This window comes from Melospiza melodia, chromosome 4, assembly GCF_035770615.1.
Source record: "Melospiza melodia melodia isolate bMelMel2 chromosome 4, bMelMel2.pri, whole genome shotgun sequence".
NCBI classification, from domain to species: domain Eukaryota; kingdom Metazoa; phylum Chordata; class Aves; order Passeriformes; family Passerellidae; genus Melospiza; species Melospiza melodia.
Window position 1 is genome coordinate 54180162 of NC_086197.1, and position 20155 is coordinate 54200316.

General features: G+C 47.7%; 1 protein-coding gene across 3 annotated transcripts; it reads right to left on the reverse strand.

Annotated features, from left to right (window-relative positions):
- Positions 1-3849: 3849 nt before the first annotated feature.
- CBX7 (chromobox 7) lies at positions 3850-19787 on the reverse strand. Of its 3 annotated transcripts, XR_010027564.1 has the most exons (7): positions 19666-19786; positions 18308-18351; positions 14249-14314; positions 13658-13724; positions 12719-13058; positions 10004-10720; positions 3850-7891 (listed from the first exon to the last, which is right to left on the reverse strand). XR_010027564.1 is itself a non-coding variant. In XM_063154563.1 (6 exons), the coding sequence occupies exons 1-6, from the start codon at positions 19732-19734 to the stop codon at positions 10572-10574; spliced, it is 732 nt and encodes a 243-aa protein (XP_063010633.1). In that variant the 5' UTR covers positions 19735-19787; the 3' UTR covers positions 3850-10571. The 3 variants fall into 3 exon arrangements, 2 of the variants coding, with proteins under 2 accessions (XP_063010633.1, XP_063010632.1); XM_063154563.1 differs by having other exon boundaries at positions 3850-10717; positions 19666-19787; XM_063154562.1 differs by having other exon boundaries at positions 3850-10720.
- Positions 19788-20155: the final 368 nt, after the last annotated feature.

Genomic DNA, 20155 nt, shown 5'->3' on the forward strand with positions numbered 1-20155 from the left:
TCTGGAAAAAGTGGGAGCTGTCATGAGGGCTAGAGGGAATGGTTGTTGTCCTGCATTTGCTGCTCTTCCCAAATCCAGTGTGACCAGCAAGGTACCTGCAGAGCACTGGAACCCCTCCATTACCTGCTCCTCAGCTGGGCTGGCAGGGACCCCTCACAGCCCCTGTGGCCCTTGCTAACCCTTTCTGCATTTGCATTCACATTCCCTTTCCACTTCTTGCTCAGGGGTTTCACCCAGGAGGAGGAAATTCTGGAAAGGGCTATATTATGGCTATAATATCAGTTCTAGTAGGGATGGATTTCCCAAAGTCAAGGCAGGCAGGTAACATTCAAAAATGAATGTTTTCCTCACTGCCTGTGATCCAGGCAAGATCTGTTCAGAGTGTTTTTTCTTTTTCACCTTAGTGGCTGAAACATTGCAGCCAACACAAGCTCTCTGCCTGGAGGAAAGGTGAATCAGGAGAGGATGTGCTCTCCACTGCCATATCCCCATTGGCAATGGGGTTGGTGGAGATGTTGCTGGATGCTGATTGAGACAACCACACAGACCCTGGTTCTGGACATGTGACCAGTTCAGAGAAGGACGTGTTTCCCAGTCAGGGACTGAAACACAGCATGCTTCATCACTGCTAATTCTGCATTTAGGTCATACCCCTCACTTGGAGAATAGGCTCTAAGAGATCCTTACTCAGGTGTTTGGCATCGCAGGCCAGGCAAGAACAAAAGTCCAAGACTCTCACTTGGAGTGGATCAAGTCCTTCTGGAGCAGCCCTTTTCCCCAGATACCACCTTTTTTTAATTTCAGTTCTTCATATGCTTAAAGGTGACTCCAAAAGAACAAGTCTATCACACCCACTGCATTTTGCTTTTCACTTTTTTAACTTTGCACATTGTGTTCATTAACATCATCCACATTTAAATTAGTGTTTGTTACTGTTCACTTTGTTTAAACAACTGCTTTTACATTAGTAGCTGAGTGTCAAGCAACTGAGCTTTCGAACACCAACATCATCCACTCCCAAAAGCAGGCACCCTTAAATCAAAAGGGGAAAAAGTCTTTACATGGCTACACAAACACATGTGCAGCAACCAAGACTGGTGGCCTTGTCACAAAACAGATGTGTGGGTCACGAATAGCATAGCTCACCTCAGGACAGGAGCAAAAGGCACCGTGATCCACGGACCAGAACGGGCAGCAGCTTTTCAGAGGGCTCCATGTGCTCTTTCTAGTTATTCTCTCCTTCCACCTGTCAGCAGAACCTTCCTTCCAGCCACAGCCACTGCTCAAATCACTGCAAGCTGCCATTGCACAGGTATGTCCTAACACTTTCATCTACCTTGTACTCTCACAAAGCAAAATAGTAGCGGAATATCCAGCTGTTCAGGACATTGTTGGGTATTTCCTTTGTTTCATTCACATTTCTAGTAAAACACTTAAAAAAATCCCAACCCACCTGGGAAGCCAGCCCTCCCTGAATAAGCTATTGTTCACTACAGACACTGAAATAAAATATTTTTCCTGCAATTCGCTGCCTGCAAAACCCTGGTGCCATAGGATACACTTCTAACTACATAGGTAGCACTTCTAACTAGGAAGTCAGTGCCTGGAAGCAATAAGCTTTAGGAGAGCAACAACATCTTTCACATCAAAACCCCTAGTCAGCGGTGTAGGGGCACGGGGGACAGCAGCAGGTGTGAGAGAGTTTTTATGTGTTTTTGAAATGACACTTAATAATAGGAAACTTACCTGCTCAAAGTCAGTAGCTGCCTCCAAGCTCATTTTCTGTGGACCTGGTAGGAATAGCAGCACTTATCTCCAGGAGAAAAGCTCCAAGGGTTCATTTAGCGACTCTGCTGCTCTTCACTCCAGTGAGGTCACTGTTAGGAGCAGCAGACTTTGGAAAGCAAATGGTCAGTCCCTCACCTATACTAGGAACAGCTGCACACAGCCCAGCCCATTCATCAAGCCAATGCTGTGTACATTTCCAACCAAACCCTTGGCACTATGGGCATCCAGGTGAATGTGTGCTGGGATTTCCCTGCTGCAGCTCTGGAGCACACAGAGGCAAAGGCAGGTCCCTTGGAGCTGACCCTGCACACCAGGTACAGGGGACTCAGCATGGCCCAAGCAGTGGCCAGAACAACCAGCCCTCCAGAGCAGTAACTTTTTGATGCAGCAGAGAGAGAAGGCCCATGGGGTTTGTGCTGTGCCTACACCAGTGGGATGCTATGACATCCCTGGGGCCTGCCTAGCAGATCCCAAAGCAGGCCCAGCTGCCCAGGCTGCCACTGGCTCAGCATGATTACACAAGTCCTCCAGATTTCTTCATTCTCATCTCAAAAGCAGTCGCTCAGCAAGCAAAATGTTGTGAAGGGCAGGGAAGCTGTGTAGCACTGAACAGACAGGAAGAGACTGTCCTCACAGGGGTCACACAGGCTGCATTTCACTTTCTGCTTCTCAGAGAACATCCAACTGCTCAACCCTTGTGGCTTCCCCTTTCGCCAAGTGCCCTTGTTCTCAGGCATCCAATGGGGAGAGCTGTGCAAGGCAAGTCAGCTGCACTGCACAGAACAGAGGGGTGGCATAGCAACAGATTATTAAAAAAAGGACTGCCCAGATTAACCTTTAATCCAGCCAACACATGCATGCAAAAGGACAAGCTGTTTCTAGTACCAGCCAGCCTCTGCAGCTTTGGCAGAGGTAGGAAGACACAATCTCCAGAGCAGGCTTTCCCGTAACTCTGCACTGCAGTTTCTTACAGCTTCACCTGACCCTCTAGCTGCTGCCAGAAAGTAAGTGGCTGGCTGGAGTCCTGCTCTGATGCCATCACTCAGCTCAGCTTCCCTGGCTCAAGGCAAGCATGCTGACAGCCCTTTGGTAACACAGGCAAGGACCTAACCATGCTGCCTTGAGCCATGGCTGAGTCAGGAAACACCCTCCGTCCCCCTCTGCTTTTGCTCCACTTGTTCTGTGATTGATGCCATAGCTGCATTCAGGTGCAGGGCTCACCCCCACATTGCATCTACTGGAGCTATCTCAGACAGCCCCATTCTCTTGGCCAGATACCTCTATAAACACCTGGCCTCTCCCTCCACAGGGGATGGAGTGGGACACACCTTGAAGGAGCAAGCCAGGCACCCAAGTGGACTAAATGACATTTGGGATTTCCTCCATGGAGTACCAGCAGTTCCAGGACTCGAGCTCCTTGGCTAAGTCCTGGGGTGAACCAGGGGGCACACTGTACCCAGGAGCAGCTGTGCTCCTGAAGAGGTCCCTGGAAGCCTTGCTGGCCAAACCATTGGAGGCTTTGGCTTGGAGGAGAACTGCTGTCCTGCTGGCAAGCACAGCAGAGCATGCCTGGCAGCCCAGGTCTCACTGCAGACTTTCTCCATTCCAATGAGATGCAGGATGTGGGGCACACCAGCACTCTCCTGCTGCTGGCAGAGCTGTCCTGGCACTGCAGCCTCATGAAGGATGTAGAGAACTCCCTAAACCCAGAGCAACAGCCACCCTGCCATCAGTGTTCTCCTCTTAAAATTATAATCCATCAAAGACCAATCATCCCAGGTCAGCCTTGGACAGCTCTAACTTACCCAGTGGGTTAAAAATTAATAAAAACTTGACCTCCTCTAATCAAAGTAACGAGTAATGTCAGAAGCAGCCTTTTGCAGGCTCCATTCTTCATCAATCCTTCTTTACTGATCTTCCTCACGCACACATGCATGTTCTCCATTCTTTTTCCAGCTGTGCTGCATGTTTATACACCAATAGTTGTGACTGTTGGAAAATAATTCAGCTGTAGAATTAAAGCAAGGTGGGGGTAAATGACCACACAAACATACCATGAGGTAAATGTCAGTTCTCATATTTAATATTTTAATAATTTTGTTTGCAACATTTACCACATAAATCATCTAAATAAATAGATGCTGTACAGTCTCTTATCCATATCAGTACAAAAATAAAACCACACTTTGTGTCAAATTATACTTGAGCCTGCCCTCCCTTTGCTATTACAATCTCCTTTTACAGCACATACTCGCTCAGAAAAGGCATTATACTCTGATTGGTTTGTTTGGAATTGGTTTACTCCCTATTCCCCCCCTCCCCAAATACATTCAATTAGTCTGTACAAAAGCTAGAAGCTCATTCTGTGCAAAAGGAAGCTTTCTGTGTGCAAAGACTCCAATACTCTAGCGTGCTTACAGGAACAACAGCAACAACTGAAGAGACAGGAACAAAAGTAATCAGGGACCCTCCCCTCTAACTGAGCCCACTGTCCCCCATCTTCCCCCTGCAACAGAAAAGGAGCACACCAAATGAGGTGAGCCAGCGTACAAAAGCGTTCTAACCATGTGCGTACGCTGGTGCTGAACACCCAGCAAGGGAATTGGGGCGTTGTCCCCCATGCTGTAGAGCTGACTAGGTGAGGGAAAAGGGCTCTCTGCCCTAAACCTGCTCAAAAGGTTCTTGAGATATACAGAACAAAAGCTTCATCTAAATTATTTTAGGTCTTTTGTTGCTGTTCTGTTGGAGATGAGGTGTGGAAACAGCCTCTGGAAAAATCCAGCAGCTACTGAAGACAGCTCCTGGTTCACCCTCATTTCCTCTTCCCCACTCCCTGCAGAAGGACAGACATCTCCTCGTTCCTCAATTAAGCTAATAAGGTGCAATTTTTCAGACAGGAAACTCTATGAAGATGTCTCCAGAGCTGGAAGAAACAGTCAGAGCTCCAGACAAGGACCACTCAAACCGAAACTCAACTTTGCTTTTCCCTTTCCTGGATCAAAGGAGGTGGGGAGGGAGGAAGCCAACCTGCATCCCAAAGGCAAGCGAGGGATTTAGCAGGTCTGCTCTCCTCCCTTAGGGAACCCTCTGCTCCCAGCATGGGGGAGTACACTCTCCCCCATGGGAGGGAGGCAAAGGGCAGGGTGGCAGCCCTGGAGAAGGAGCAGCCAGCGGCCTGAAACAGATACATCTTTTGCTTTTCAAATGCCACTTTCAGACAGACGATAAGGAGTACTTAGCACTCCTAGTGCTTTGCATTTCCAAAGTGCTTCAAAACATACTTCAGATTTAAAAGCAAAAAAAAAGCTGCTTAACATTTTGACAGATTTGCAAAAAGCTTCTTTGTGCTGACACTACATTTTCTGGTTAAAAACCAACAACAATAATAAAAAAAGGTTTCCCACCTCCTCCTCCTCCAAAATTCCCCTCCCAGCCAAAACTTTGATACCCCAGTAATGAGATAAGCTGTGATGGAGGTTCCAATTCTTAGGAATTCTACCCCATCCCAACTTTATAGCAATCCACAGCAGCCCCAAATGCTTTCATGGAGCCCTGCACCGCAACCATTCATGGTTAATTAGGGATCATATCCTGCACGCTCCCTGCACTTCAAGAAGTTAAGGGGGAAAAAGAAAGAAGTGGAAGAGAAAATGGGGTCATCTCTACAGCAAGTGCTAGTTACCAGAAAGGATTTGAAGGGTCTGAATTCCATTTTAAGGGATTGCTTCTCTCTCCGTCCAGTTGTCCGGGGGCTCTTTTATGAGCCTTCCTACCTTGACCACCTTTGTGTGTGGAATCCAGGTGGTCTGACACCCAGAAGCTCATACTTTCTCTGTGAAGACAGTAAGTTCAGACACAGGACATTGTGGCCTGTTGATCATAAGCTATTTTCTCAAAACAAGTTTATCATGCCCTTGGGGAAAACCTTTACAACAGGCATGGCAAAAGCAACGTGTTCCAATGCTCTACATTTTTATGTAGAAATTGCCCTATGCAAGTTCTCAATGTACAGATCTCCCTCGCATTCCCAAATGGCAGAAGACTGATACATAAATGCAGCACTCACCTCTCTGCAGGCCCATTCAGAACTCCACTCACAGATGCAAGGGCTCAGTTTCACTACAAGTTCTTTGCTTACAACACACCTTCTCTCTCAACTGCCAGCTGACCCAAAGGCCCCTCCTCAACCACCGAGTGAGAGCAGTTCCAAGGCAACTCTGTCCCTCCCTTTCCTGACCAGCATTTGTCCCTATTATTTTCCCAGAAAGGCCCACCGCCCTCTTCTTCCTAGGCTGCAGGTAAGCCAGGGAGGAACAGAAGATGGGTAGATACCAATTCGCTTTAGAAAAGGAGTTTTTTTGTACTTTTCCTACTTCTGAAAACAAAAGCTCAAAGCTTGAGAGGAGAGGAAGAGGTGGAGAGGTGGTGGTAGACTTTGCTTTGCTTAATACATAGATGTGGCTGGCAGCCCCCACTGTCTTCCACACCCCAGCCTCTGTTGTGGCTACCTTAGAGGGACTTGCCTGAGCTGCCCTGCCTACATTTTGACCTGTGTGAGGCCTCCCTTCTCTATTCCAGTGAAACCATCAAGCAGCACTAGCTGGCGTACAGCATGAAACAGTACTGGGACCGAGGGCCCCCTGTGAGGTGAACAAACAATTTTATACATCCAGTCACAAAACACCAGAAGAACAATTCTGGACAGTTTCACAACACTAATAACAAAAAAAGCCATTCATTTCTCAATAAGCTTCTCTATGTCTGAGCTCTGATATAAACAAGAGTCAATTCACTAACAAATTTGGGCTTATTTTGGCAAATGGAACCGCTTTTGAGTGCTCTCACAATAATATCCTGATCTTGCTTGGAAAAAAAAAACAAGATAAAGAGAAAAAAAAGAGAAAAAAAAAATCACCTTAGTCTGACTTCACAAGCAGAAGGGCCCCCAAGCAAACGCAAGACAATAAGGAGCATGCAGGAGGCCACTATGCCACTATTAATGTGTTAAAACTTGCTGTTCCAAGTCATCACTTGTATATCAGAGCAATAATATCTAGTTTATAACCATCCAGGAACAGAGGCAGTTCTTTCCAATAGATTTTTTTTAAACACAGTGTTAACAGAAAAGGCTTTCCAGTCTCATGAAGTCCCTCAGGTCCATCACACATACAGTGAGTTCACTGCAAGATCTATAAAATAAACACTTCTGTCCCCCAACACTGCTGGTAAATTTTCACATGGAAACAGTTCTAAGAATGACTATTAGAGCAGTTCTCTGAGAAGGTTGTTTCTTGTGTACAGTTCAGTAATTTCCACTGGCTGAACTTTATTTCTCTTGTTTACAGCCATGGAGCCAAACAAGGTATGGGAGAGCTAGCCCATTTCTATTCTCGGCTAGCGCTTCAAATAGAATTATTAAACTCAGCTTCAGCTGGATGCTATTCTGGCTCCTCTAATCAAACGGAATGCTTAACAAAGATCCAAACACAGCATCTGATTTTCATGATATGTTAGCACAGGAGGTCCCAATTCAACTGCCAGGTTTTGGGTTGAACTGGCAGATGGACAGTACTGGGGAGAAGAGACAAATCCAGACAACTTGTCTTTCCATCACTAGTAAAACCCTCTCTACACCTGCAGAGGTGGAATAAAGCTAATTTTAAAGTCCCTGAAGACCAGCTCTACCAAGGAAGTTTACAGTGATATGTCCGCAGACAATGTGGAACAGAGCCACATTTTAAAAAGATGAGGAGAAAAATCTTCTTGAAAAGTTCTTTGAGATAAACAAGAATTCATGAATGTCAAAAAAAAGTCCACGCCAACGAAGTAACTGCTTAGTTTCCTACCACAAACTCCTCTTCACACCCTTCTCTCCAAACCCACGCACACGCAGCTTGTTGTGTCTTAACCCCACTATGGTTAGCTCCTCGTTGACACAAAGCAGCGTGGCAGCCAGGTACTTTGTTCCACACTTTGTGTAGCAAGATGATAGATGATTAGTCACCAGAAGAACACTAGATAGCCTGATCCAAAAAAATGATTAAGATATGAAGCCGTGGGTGGATCCTCTTTGAAAGACCACCACAGGTCTTTGAAAACTCCACTGCAAGAGAAAGAAAATACGCTTAAAGAAAAATGCCAAAACAAAGTGTTGAGAAGTGTCAGGTGGAGAGTGGAGAGGAAAGCAGAGGATGGAAATCGAGTTTATTAGGACAAGCTCTTTCCTGCTGCAGGATTGATATTGCTTCCAATGTCAGCCAAAGCCAGGAACTTAGTAAATAGGAAGCTTTTTTTGGTGCATTTGTACACTGAGATGAAGACATGACAAAGGCAGCAGTTGCTGCATTAGAATAAAGAAAACAGATCCTATAAATGCCATGAAGATTTAGCAGGATGAGCTGCAGTTCAAGACTTTTTTTAAAATAAGCTCAAACACTACGATTCTGCAACCATCGCTACCTGACCTGCTCCAGCCCACAAGAGTGGACTGGGCCACGTGGTGTGTCCACTGGTCACAACAGAAGAGAGATGCAGGTATTCAGCATATTTGGCAGGCGTCAGGAAGAGGGGGTGTGTGGGTGATGGTAACAACACCGTCTGACCCCACATCCTGCAAAAAAGGGTGCAACTCCAGACACAGAAGCCTCGCTCTGGACACCCACGTTCAACAAACATCCTGCGCCTGCACGCTTACCTCATCAGCTTGCCCTTGCTAGCTATTGCAAGCTTCTTTCCCACTCACTCTTCCTCCCACCACATAATTCCCCCTCAGCTTCCACTTCTCACCCTCTCAGATTTCTCCATAATAAAACTCCCATCTTACTTCTTTTACAGACCAAAGGTCAGTCCAGAAATTCAGGATCTTCCCAGCGATCCTGAAACTGCTCTGATGGCATGAAAGACAGACCTGCTCCAACAGCTCTGAGATGGAAGGGGAAATCCTAAATCTACACTGAGCTGCCATATCCTAAATGAGGTAAAAATTGCTTCTAGTAAAAACCCACAGTGGCAGTCCAAGCACTTTATAATAAGTAAATGTTTGGAGGACCAGAAACCCTAGAGCTCCCAAATTCTGCAGGCCAGGAGCCAAGCCCCTCAAACAAACACATTGAGGATTTCCACAGGTGTTTTTATCTGAGAGCTAAGAAGGCTCCTGCCTTCATTTTGAATAAATACAGCAGATAAGAGATGCTTCAGGTGGGGTGGAGTAAGGAAACATAGTATTTGAGGACAGTAATCATGACAGTAGCCAATGTTACCCTGCAGCACTCTGTCCCACAGTTCCCACTTTAGACTACCTTACTTTTCTTCTTTCCTTTGGAAAAGGTCTATATTTAAAAAATTAAGTTATTTTAAAAAATTTGCTTTTAAAAATGGAAGAGAACATGCATGTGCAAGAAAAGATGCTATGCTAATCTACAAACTCAAAATACAGCAATTCTTCAAAAACCTCAAAGTGTCACAGGCAGTCCAGCACAAGGCATTTTTGAGTGCAAGATCAGGCGGGTCTATTGAAATGCAGACCACTTTCCTTGGCAAAGATTTTTAAGCCTTCCAAGGGGAAGTTCCTATCAGTAAAGTAGTACAGGATCACAGATACTGTGAGGATACTGGAGTCATGGAAAAGTATCACTCAGGCAGCACAATCCAAGAATTCTCATTACTAAGAATTAGGAATTTTTCCCCTCCTCAGATGTAATACATGTCTTCCCCACACGTTGTTTATTTTGGATCTCTCTATGGGATCCAAGAACAGAATTTGCTGCTAATCAAGGTCCATTTCTAGCTCAGTTCTGTCCAATTCCCGAGTCCTGGGCCTGTGCCAGTATCTTGGATATCTCTGCAGTGCCAGGCAATGCTTCAGTTGTCCTATTAGTCCCTCCTCCCAGGGGAGAGGAGTCAGTTTTCAACGAACTTATTACCACAGATTCAGGGCAGGATTTGTTATTAATACTGAATTTGGCATAGGGTAAGAAGACCCCGCTTTCCATAACGCATTCCTCGCGCAGCAGAGCCAAGCCTGCAAATCCTGTTTAGCATATAGAGAATGGTATGTCTCAACTATGCTGGCTTTCTGAGCTTTTAATGAGGGCAAATTGAATTTATGTTGCCAGTTTGGATTTCAGAGATGCATTGCAGAATTTCCGCATGATCAACGATCAAAGGGAGAAAGCTCTGCTGCCTGTATGGACCCAGGCTGCAAAGACTGACTTACCACAGACAGGCAAATACGCTGCTGAAGTCCTGACAGCAGGCCACAGGGAAAACAGCACTGGAGAGAAAGTCTTAACAGGCTGGAGTTATCTACACAGGTAGGATCCATCACCTGTCACTGCTGCAGGAAGAGAGGGAGGAGGAAGGTGGGAAGAGCAACGTACAGAGATGTATCTTTATCCAAGGGATATCAATTGCAGAACAAGGCGGGAGGCTAGAGATCCAGCTCTCTTTCCACCTCCACATGCCCTCTCCCCACAAATGCAGCTGCCGCCACTTAACAGGATAAAAGGCGAATTGTTCAGCTTGCTGCTTTCACATCAAGGAGGGGAGTCTTTGCCAGGGAAAGGGCTGTCAGTTTTTCAGCTGGACAAAGCAATGACAAATACACACCCCCTACACTGCCCTTTTTTGCGTATCTGAAAGAGGAAAAAGGAGAAAAAAAAAGGGTCTCTGTAAACATTTTAAGAGGAGACATTTTGAATTTTTTTTTCTCTTAAGGGATAACGTAAGCCTCCCCTAGCCCCACCCTAAAAGCACTGGTTTTGGGGAGCACTGCAAACAGAGATTCAGAACTGCGCGCTCCGGTCTCGAAAGAAGCCCTCAGCCACTTGTGCTTCTCTGAAAGTGACGGTGATGGAGTTTGCCGTGATGTCTGTCACTGTCACTTCACTGGGGGGCACAGTGGGGATCCAAGGGAGACTGGCATCCACATCTGCTGCAGGAAGAAAGGCACATAAGAGCATGTTAGTGAAACAGAGAAGGTGAGGGAGAAGAAAGGAGGGAGGGGAGAGGGAAGGAAAGATGGAAAAAGGGTCTCCTTTCTGACAAACCGTAGGTGAAATCAGCCTCTACTGACTCTGCATGTACAGAGCAAGAAAGAACATGTGCAAGCCCTACCCTCAGAGACTGAAGGAAAATGGAGGCTCAGGTGTCCAGACACATAGTAGTACCAGAGCAGCCTACACAGAGGCCAAAAGACCCTGTAAAACCACCGAGTTCATCTAGCCATCCACAATACCCCCATGTCCCTCATCCCATCTCAGCCTCTAATTTGGTTTTGTGTCTGCAAAGCACACTCACCCTGGTTTGAACTCACTGTCTTCTAAACGCCTTACCATGCTGAAAAGGCAAAAATTAAAATCTCTTACACACACTCTTCAGATACTCCTAGGGGAGTCAAAGGGAGACAAAATGGAGTACAGATGCCTTGTACTGCACCTGCAATGCAGCCTGGGTGTGATGCTCTCAAAAATCCCTCAGTAGTGCTCCACAGAGAAGCTGCTCTTCCTTTCTCATATGCCTCCTTTGCTCCCAGACAGCTCCATACAAGAAACCCAAGCATCCCTGCACTTTCTCACTATAAGAATAATTATTAGCCCCATCTGCCACCCAAAGACTAATTTCCCCACAGCTCCCAATGATTGCCATGTAAAAAGAGAGGAAGGAAAACACCCACTCTCCCTGTCACTCTACCTGTCCACTATGTATCTTGTTGTCCCAACCTGGGCAAAGAACGAGGCTCCCTTTAGAGTGTATTTCCTGGCTTCTGTCTCAAACACCAGGAGTATCTACTTTCCCCCCAGAAAGAGTCCAATTCCCCCTAACAGTAACTGGGATTCCACACAGGCTGTGTGTCAAGGGGAGAACAAAAACAGTTTTACAATTCTGTAGTGCCACTCACTCTTCTGATCCCCAAGCGCTTTAGTGCCGCACACTTCTGGGGAGAACAGCCCCACACATTTCCTCACCGTCAGGATGTAACACTGGGCTCCTCTGTGCTACTCCCACTGCTGCCTCCCTGGATTCTGAGCACCATTCCAGTCTCTCCCAGAAAGGAGAGAATAGAGTTGATGCCCAGAACACAGCCTCTCCCTAGGATCCTGCCTAATCCAGCCTGGCTAACAGCTACTCCTAGCAAGGAGTAACAGGATTCCCTTAGCTACTACAAGCAGCACAAGCCCCAGTTTTCCACTCCTCAGGAAAGCTACGCCTTCAGAAGCTCTAATAATGCAGGGATAGAGTTTCCCTGGTAACTGAGAGCAACACACACATCCCACAACCCTCCTGCACAAGATACTGGTATCCTTCCCCAAAATGCCAAATGTGCTTGGACATCTCCCATGCCTTCACTCATACTGCCTACTCATTGGGATCAGGCAGGAGTTACCATCCTTACTTCATCTATCTCTCCCTTTCTCACATAGCTCTATAGCAAGAGGCTTTAGAGGGGTGTGGAGAGGAAAGGGAAGGAGGGGGCAGGGAGTATATTGTGAGTTCCTAGCAGCATTCCTGTATGCTTCTTAAAGCAGCACTATGAGAGGACTGCTGCTGCCCAAGCTTGTCCACAGCCGAAGTCCTTTGAGCCAAGCAGCAGGCTGAGCACATGTGGATAATGTGGACAGAGGCAGAGTTCATCTGTCACACTTGTGTGTCACCTCTGCTGGGAGGAAATTTTAAGAGGAGGAAAACTTGCAATATCTTCTGCACATTTTCTAACACTGAGAGGGGAATCTGGGATGTAAGACTACATAGAGCCAACAGGACCAAAAAAAAATTAATCTGTGCTGCTAAAACGAGAAAGAAACCTGCAAACAAGAGGGACATAATAAGGGCCTGACCTAAACCACAATCCCAGGAGGATGTAACCAAGGTGGAAGTATGCAGAATATCCTTGACATGCCCCAGAACTTCACCAAAGGGTGACTAGCCTTACCTTCTTTGCTGGTGTGCTGTGTGGCCTCCCAGTCCTCAGGGCTCTGCCTGGCCTCTAGGCCCACCGCATCATTCAGGAAGAAGTCGTGCCTGCAGTTTCGGTTCTCCAGGCTCGCCATGCGCGGGAACTTCTTCCTTGACAGCCGTAGGTACTTCTGGTTTTTGCGTTGCTTCCGGAGAGAGAATGGCAGGACTGCACCCCCAGTCTTCTCAGGGAACTCTGCCTGCCCTGTCTTGGCCCCTGGCAGGCTACTGTCTCCTCCTCCAAACCTCCGTGCAAGAGAGAAGCAGAGCTTCTCCTTTCCCTTGTGAGCACTCCTCAAGTCCATGCCATACAGCCGCTGCCAAGACACCAACGCAGCAAGGGTCAGAGCAGACATCTGATCATGCAGTGAGGGCTCCCCACTGGGAACCAGGAAAATATTCTTTGTTCAGTCTCTGAACCTCTAGATGAGCTAGGATAAAGTGTGCTGCTTCTACAAGACCATTTCTCTCCCCTCTTCAACTGCCTTCTAAGCTTTTCCTAATATCTGCTTCCTAGGATTGGCTGCTTTGCTTGGCAACAGTAAAAGCATGCTGAAACTCTGCTTCCAGCTATGGGATATCTTTGACTGAAGGAAAATCCAAGCTCAACATGAAATAAAAAGAGCACACAAACCAGGTAACCTGCAAGTACCCAAGCTCACACTTTATAAAATCCTAGTTCAGAGAGAAAGAGCTGTTGTTTTATTTTGTTTTGCATTTTTAAAGACAAATTAGAGATCTCTTCCGCTAACAGGTTAAAACTATCTGCCTAAACACTGATTTCATGTTATGATGTTAGCTTGTTACCTCCAGTTTTGTCCATGCAACAGCAAACAGACAGTTTCCACCTCACTGAGAGCAGGGGAGCAGCAGAGCAGCTAAGGAGTTAGAAATACACAGAAGAGCAAGAGGCTACCTGCAGTAGGAGGCGCTTTGGTTTGGGGCCTCTTTTCCTGTACCCTGATGCACGGTCTCTCTCTTCCCTGTGAAAGAGGAATACAAATCAAACTGAGTACTAAATACCACAGCATAAAACCTAGTTGGGACTTCAATCTTTTGCAGCATAGCTCCCTCAATTTCCTTCAATAAAATCCAATGGTGACCAGTGTGAGCTTGGAAAACATCCCAGAATTGCTTCCTGTAGAAGTGAAAACCTTGCAATAGGGGAATTTCTCTGACACAGCTAATCAAGGATGGGTTAGAGAAACTTCCCACCTCACATAACTCCAGTCCAGCTTTGGACCCGATTAAAACCTGAGTCTGATTGTTCTCTGGCTCAGTGCTGCCTGTTCTTGGCCTCATTTCCTGAAGAGTGCCAAACAAAGCTGCTTTAACCCTGTCTTCTCCATCTCAATCAACACCAGGGTACAAAAATCAAGCAGGATTGATTGCTACACATCTCATCTTTGACTGAAGTAGGGATAACAGAGGCACTTTATGCATACAATGAAATAAAGACACTATTTCTTTTCCTGTGTCCAGGGAGAGAAAGAACATGTGTCCTTACTTTTCTTCATAAGCCACTACCAGGCGAGGATCCAAGATATGGTCCTCTGGCTCCCATGTGCTGTATCTGAAGAAAAACATAAGGAATAAAAAGTAAACAACATTTTAATGAAACATTCTCTCTGCAGGCCTGCTACTAGTGTGCTGCAGCCCTGGATACTGTCTTCACAAGGGTCGGTGGGGCCTGCCACAACATTGCGAGGAATCCCAGCCATTCCCTCCCCAGCTTCCCACAGACACCACCTCCCCTTCCCAAAACAGGCAGGGCCAAGCATCAAGCGGCTCTTTGTACGAAAACGGGGAAGGCTTTCCTCCCCAGGGCCCCCTCCACACTGGCTGCAAAGCCTGTGCACACACTCACAAACTGTTTGTAAGTCCGTGCCTAAACAGGTCTCATCTGCAGCACTCCCTCAAATCCCACAAACCCCATGGAACAACGAGGCACGTTCTGATACATGTTTCTGAAAAATAGGTCTCTCTTAATTTAGAGTGCTCGAAGAGTAAGTACGCTTTCTCACCTGCATTATTAATTACTTCTAATCACTGACGCTGAAAGGATTCATTTAAGAATTTAATTTTTTCCACTGATGCCGTTCAACCAAACATGTAGGGAGCCGGGCCCCGGGGCGAGCTGACGGCCACTTGCCTACGGCTCCTGCTCGGCTCCCCCTACAGGCTGTTCCTATCGGGCGGAACTCATGGATACGAAGCACCCCAACCGCACCGCGGCCAGGGCACCGACACCGCCCCGAACGGGCTTCACGCTGCCCGAGTAGCCTGGGAACGGCGTCACTCACTGCTCCAGCTCCCTCCTCCACAGCCAGACGGCTGCGACAGGAATCAGATGCTCAGGAAAGCACTGAGCCCACCTAGCAGGCAACTCCAAAACTAGTTCCCAAAGAGCACAGATGCACTTAACACTAGGGAGAAGCAGGCAAAATGCTCCCACTGTGGAAGCTGAAAGAATCACCAATTGGTCCTTGGGGCATGTTTACTTCTTAGGGGTCATGCTTGCCCAGAAAAGATGGGTGTTGTGTCTCTACCATAGAAACTCTAAGGCAAGAAAGCAAATCTGAATCCTCAAATGTCTCAGAACCCCAACTTTCCTGAAATGTGAGATCCAGGCCTGGAGGCAGACCTCATCCCAGGCCCCCGAGAGGAGGACCAGAGACGAGTCACATGCAGGTGCAAAAGGGTGCATTTGTATCAGTGCCTTTAAACAGCAAGAAAGCATTTTAGGATGTTTACATTTCTGGATGAAGCGCGGACTGCATGTGAGGACATGGGGTACACGGGGTACACAAGGGAGGTGGTTTGGGAATGCTTTTCCCTTTTATCTCTCCATTAGAGAGAAGAAAAATACTATAATACAGGAACAATACTGGAGGATGGGTCTAGAAATGAAAATAAATTTTTTTTACAAAAGGGAGAAATAAAAATATGACATTCAGATATCCCAAGGTGCACAGTACATCAGAGAGTTAAGAACAGCTATGTCTTCATAATGAGCTGATCCCTCCCTCTCTCCCTCCCTCCTTTGCTCATGCCTCCTGCAGCAACCTGACTGTGAGCTGTCAAAGCCAAGATACTGTTTGAAAAGAGGAAGGTTTCCTCCCAGCTGCAGGAATTCTGGCACACATCCTACAAATTTAAGAAAAATAACACCACAAGGGGGAAAAAAAGTCATTGGATTGCTTTTCATAGGCAGGAGAAGAAGAGGGATTTGCTTAAAAAAAAACACCCGGGTGGGTGTTGCCTTCTTCTCTGCAGCTCAGATTCTGGCTTCGCTGCAGTGGCAAAACACTGCATATAAAAAAAACATGGTTGAGTTTGCCACGCGCGCGCGCACACGGAGCTTTATGTATGGGTACACACAGCCCGGGCTGCAGCAAACTGCAGAGAGCAGGCACTCTGGAAAACACAGATCATATGATCTTCCTTCCCCCTCCTTCTACTCCTCCTCTTCCCCCTCCTTTTAACTCCAACTCAAGTTGTAAACAAGCTTGTAGATAGAATCAGACTGTCACTCCTCCATTCCCTGACTCCTGCAGTGCAGTCCACAAATCTGAGGAGTAGGGCATGAATAAGAATTTTTTATTAAGAAGAGGGGAAAAAAAGTGAAATGTGAATTGCATGTGAAAGCAGTAAACTACTGACCTATCCTTATTCCCTTTCATGAATACTTCCAGTGGTAATGATGGGATAATAGGTACAGAGATTACAAAAAGCAATACAACAAGGTTGGTAATTAAGGAAGGGAATGATGTGGAATGAGGAAACAAACACAAAGATACAAACAGCTTGTGGTGCTGCATGCCATCACGGGCATATGTATGTTTAGACACAAGGAACAGAGACTGCTAGTGGGATGAAAGTGACTCCAATGCTCTGAGCATCTTGAGTTTAAGTAATTCAAACCACTGAGGCCACAGTTAAAGTGGAGGCAGGCAGGAGGAAGGAAAAAAAAATAAACAACAGTCTTCAGATTTGGAGTTTGGGGGAAGAAGGAAGATGCATGGACATGCCATACATTAAAATAAGAGAACTCTGACATCACCTTGCACCCAGGGGAACTGTGCTTTCAATTCCCAGAAGTGTTTCTGTCTGTCTCCCCCAGTATTCCATGGCACAGGACAAGGACAGGCAGCAGTTAAGAATAAGGCCTGCCCTGTCCAAGAAACATTACGCCATGCCTCAGCCCACCTTCTTGGCAGGGGGCTTTACAAGAGAAGGACTTCAATGCGTTTGTTGAAAGGAGAATGGGATAAACATCAGTATTCTGGCCAAGAGGGGATGAGGTCTTGCAGACTCCAAATACATTTCCCACCCTCTATCAGTGATTAAGTAAGACTTGGCTATTTGAGGCTGAAGCAGTCCAGCAAGTGACCCGTGCTACAGGGCAGCTGGTGCTCAACAAGTGCACAAGGTTACTCTCTGACAGCAGAACTCCCAAGAATAAAGTCACCCTCTCCCACCACCACCAGAGAGGGGAAGCTGCTTATCTTCACACGGGGCCTTAGGTATACAGTTGGGCACCCAAGAACACATTTCAGCTTCTTGGACACCAGGTACAGCCTGACAGAACCAGCCTGGTGGGCCCCCCTTTGCAGCTGCGAGGACGAACCCGTGACAAGCGGCTCCTTTGCTTAGCAACACACGGAGCAACCGCGTGTGTAACACGGCTGTACCCACACACACGGCCGGTGTACACACACGGGCACAAACAGAAAAGCCAAGACACGGCCCCGTACGGGCTGGCCAGGAGGCTGCTCCACTAGACTGCTAGCTGACATAGTAATATTCTCCAGTTGCCTAATCCTTTTAATCTCAAAGCATTTCACTGACTGCTTAAGCACAGAGAAATCGCTCTTCTTCAGGAGCAGCTGCATTTTAATGAGAGAAGTGTCTGTAAACAGTGCACAACACTGCTGAAAAAAACCCAAACTTTTCTTCAATTTTGCAATAGAGCAACCAAAACAAAAGCAGAAAAGGCACTCAAAGGAACAGGAGGTTTCAGACAAGGAAATGAAGGCATGGCGGGAATTTTCAAGGAACAAAGGTCACCTGCATTTGGTTACAATCAATAAATCTGAAACATTGCCCCTTTTTGTTGGTGAATTGCAGAGGGGAAGCATTGGAAGAGGAAGACAAGACTATCAAGACGTTTTCTATTTTAAAAGACTGCAGACAGCTCTAAAAATAAAGTGGGGTCCTCTTGGTGCTGACTCAGAAAAGCAGGAGCTATTCCAAGTTCAGAAGAATCTGGGTTCTTTGTTGAACTCATAAGGAATTTAAAAACATTTGTATCTAGAAAGCATCTCAATGAAATATTTCAGCGGTGGCAAAACCCAGTCAGAATAGACTGGCACGCAGTTTGTATTCCTTAGCTGCCAATTCACAAACAGAGTTGGGTTTGGTTTGTGGCTCTTTGATTTTGTTTGTTGTTGTTGAAATGAGGGACAAACCATTACCCATTATGAATGAAATGCTCAATTGCAGAGACACAGTGCAAGCTATTATGGAATATTAAAGAAAAAACAGACAAGTAAACACAACTTACTTTGGGGGCCATCCTTTCCACTTCACCAAATATTCTACTTTACCCTGAGGGTGAAAAAAGGCAGAAGAAAACAGGTGAACTATGGAACCAAATATGGGCTACAGTACAAGATGCAACCAATCAACACACTGAACTCTGCAAACAAAAAGCTTGTTTCCCATCACTTTATTTTCAAAACACAGTCACTTCCCCATTCAACTACACTTGATATATATTTTTCTCCAAAAATTGGGCACAGAGGGGTGTTTAAGCTTGCTGGTACTACCATCAGCTTGGAGCATAGCTTTGCAGAAGGCTTGCAGGCAGAACACTAAAAGCCAGCCAGAGAGCAAGACTGAACCATGCACACATTCACAGGCAAACCTATGAGAAGTCAGCACACATAAATGCAGGAAGGAGATGTAAGCCAGGAGCAAATGTCAGATGAATTTTTTTTTTTAAGCAGAGAGAAGAAACATGGTATATCAGAACCTAGGAAGCATCTCTGGCATGTTCTTTTCCATTTGCAACGTGTTCTACTCAAACACTCTTCCATCCATCACAGGCACTCATCCTTTTGACCCAAGCATTCAGCAGCTCACAGCTGAAGTTCAGAGCTATCTTTTTTTTTTTTTTTTTTTTCACTCTAAGTACAAGATTAAAAAAAAAAAAAGTGCTGTGATTGGAAGCTGCATTCAAGGGCTCTGCAAGCAACATGAACAACTATCAAAATATTTAATGTTATACTGAGGGGTTTGCTAAGCACTGCCCAAAGCACGGCAAAGGCCTTTGTGCATGCAGGACGACCACTCTCCAAGAGCCGCTGCTGCAGCCAGACACCTTCACAGGAAAGGCAGAGCAAGGGAAGCACTCGGGTGCAGAGAACCAGTTTCATTTTCCGCTTGGGGGGCTCATCAGCTTCCCAAGGCTGGAAAACACTGCCCTATAAGGAACTTTCCACCGGAGGATCTCTACACACTGCACGCTTACAGGTTAATCCGTGCAACTCTGCGGGGACGGGAGCGCTCCACGGCTGGGGAAACTGAGTCACGGGAGCTTTCCCAAACCCGCTCCGGTTTGGGCTCTCCCGTTCGGTGTCACCAGCACTCATCCTGCAGAGGCCGAAGCCCAGCAGCGGCAGCCGCCCCTCGGCCCGCACCACCTCACGGGCAACACGTGCGTCCCCCGCCCGCCAGCCTCGGGCAGGTGCCGGTGACGCCCGCGGCTGTGAGGGGACGGGGACGGGGACCGGGGGACGGGGCCGGGCGGCCGCGCGCGCGCCCACCACGCCTCCCCCCTCCCGGTGCGCGGCGGGAGGGGCCGGGGGTGTCCCGGTGCGCTCCCCCCGCCCCGCCCCGCTCCGCTCCGCCGCTGCCCACCTTCCGCACGCGCTTCTTGCGGATGCTCTCCACGGCGAACACCTGCTCGCCGATGGCCGACAGCTCCATGCGGCGGGCGGGCGAGCGGGCGGGCCGAGGCTGTGCCGGTGGCGGCCGTTCCCCGCCGTTCCCCGCCGCTCCCCCTCACACGCCCCCTCGCGCGCGGCCGCGCCCCCGCCGCCGCTTTAGAACCTGCGCAACGTTTTCCCCGGCGCGCGCGCGAGGGGGCGGGAGCGGGGGGTGAGGAGCGGAGGGAGGGAGCGAGCGAGCGAAGGAGGCGGGAGCGGCGCCTCAGGCGGTTCCCGCCCCGGCCGCGCCGCCTCCGGCCCGCCTCCCGCCGGGGGCAGCGCCGTGAGCGGCGCCGTGAGGGAGCGCTGCCCGCCGCCGCCGAGCCGCGGCGTTTGCGGGCGTTTTCCGCAGGAACGCGGCCCCCGGCGGTCGCGTGCCGGCGGCGGCGGCGGCTGGGGAAGCGGCAGAGCCAGGAGGCGGG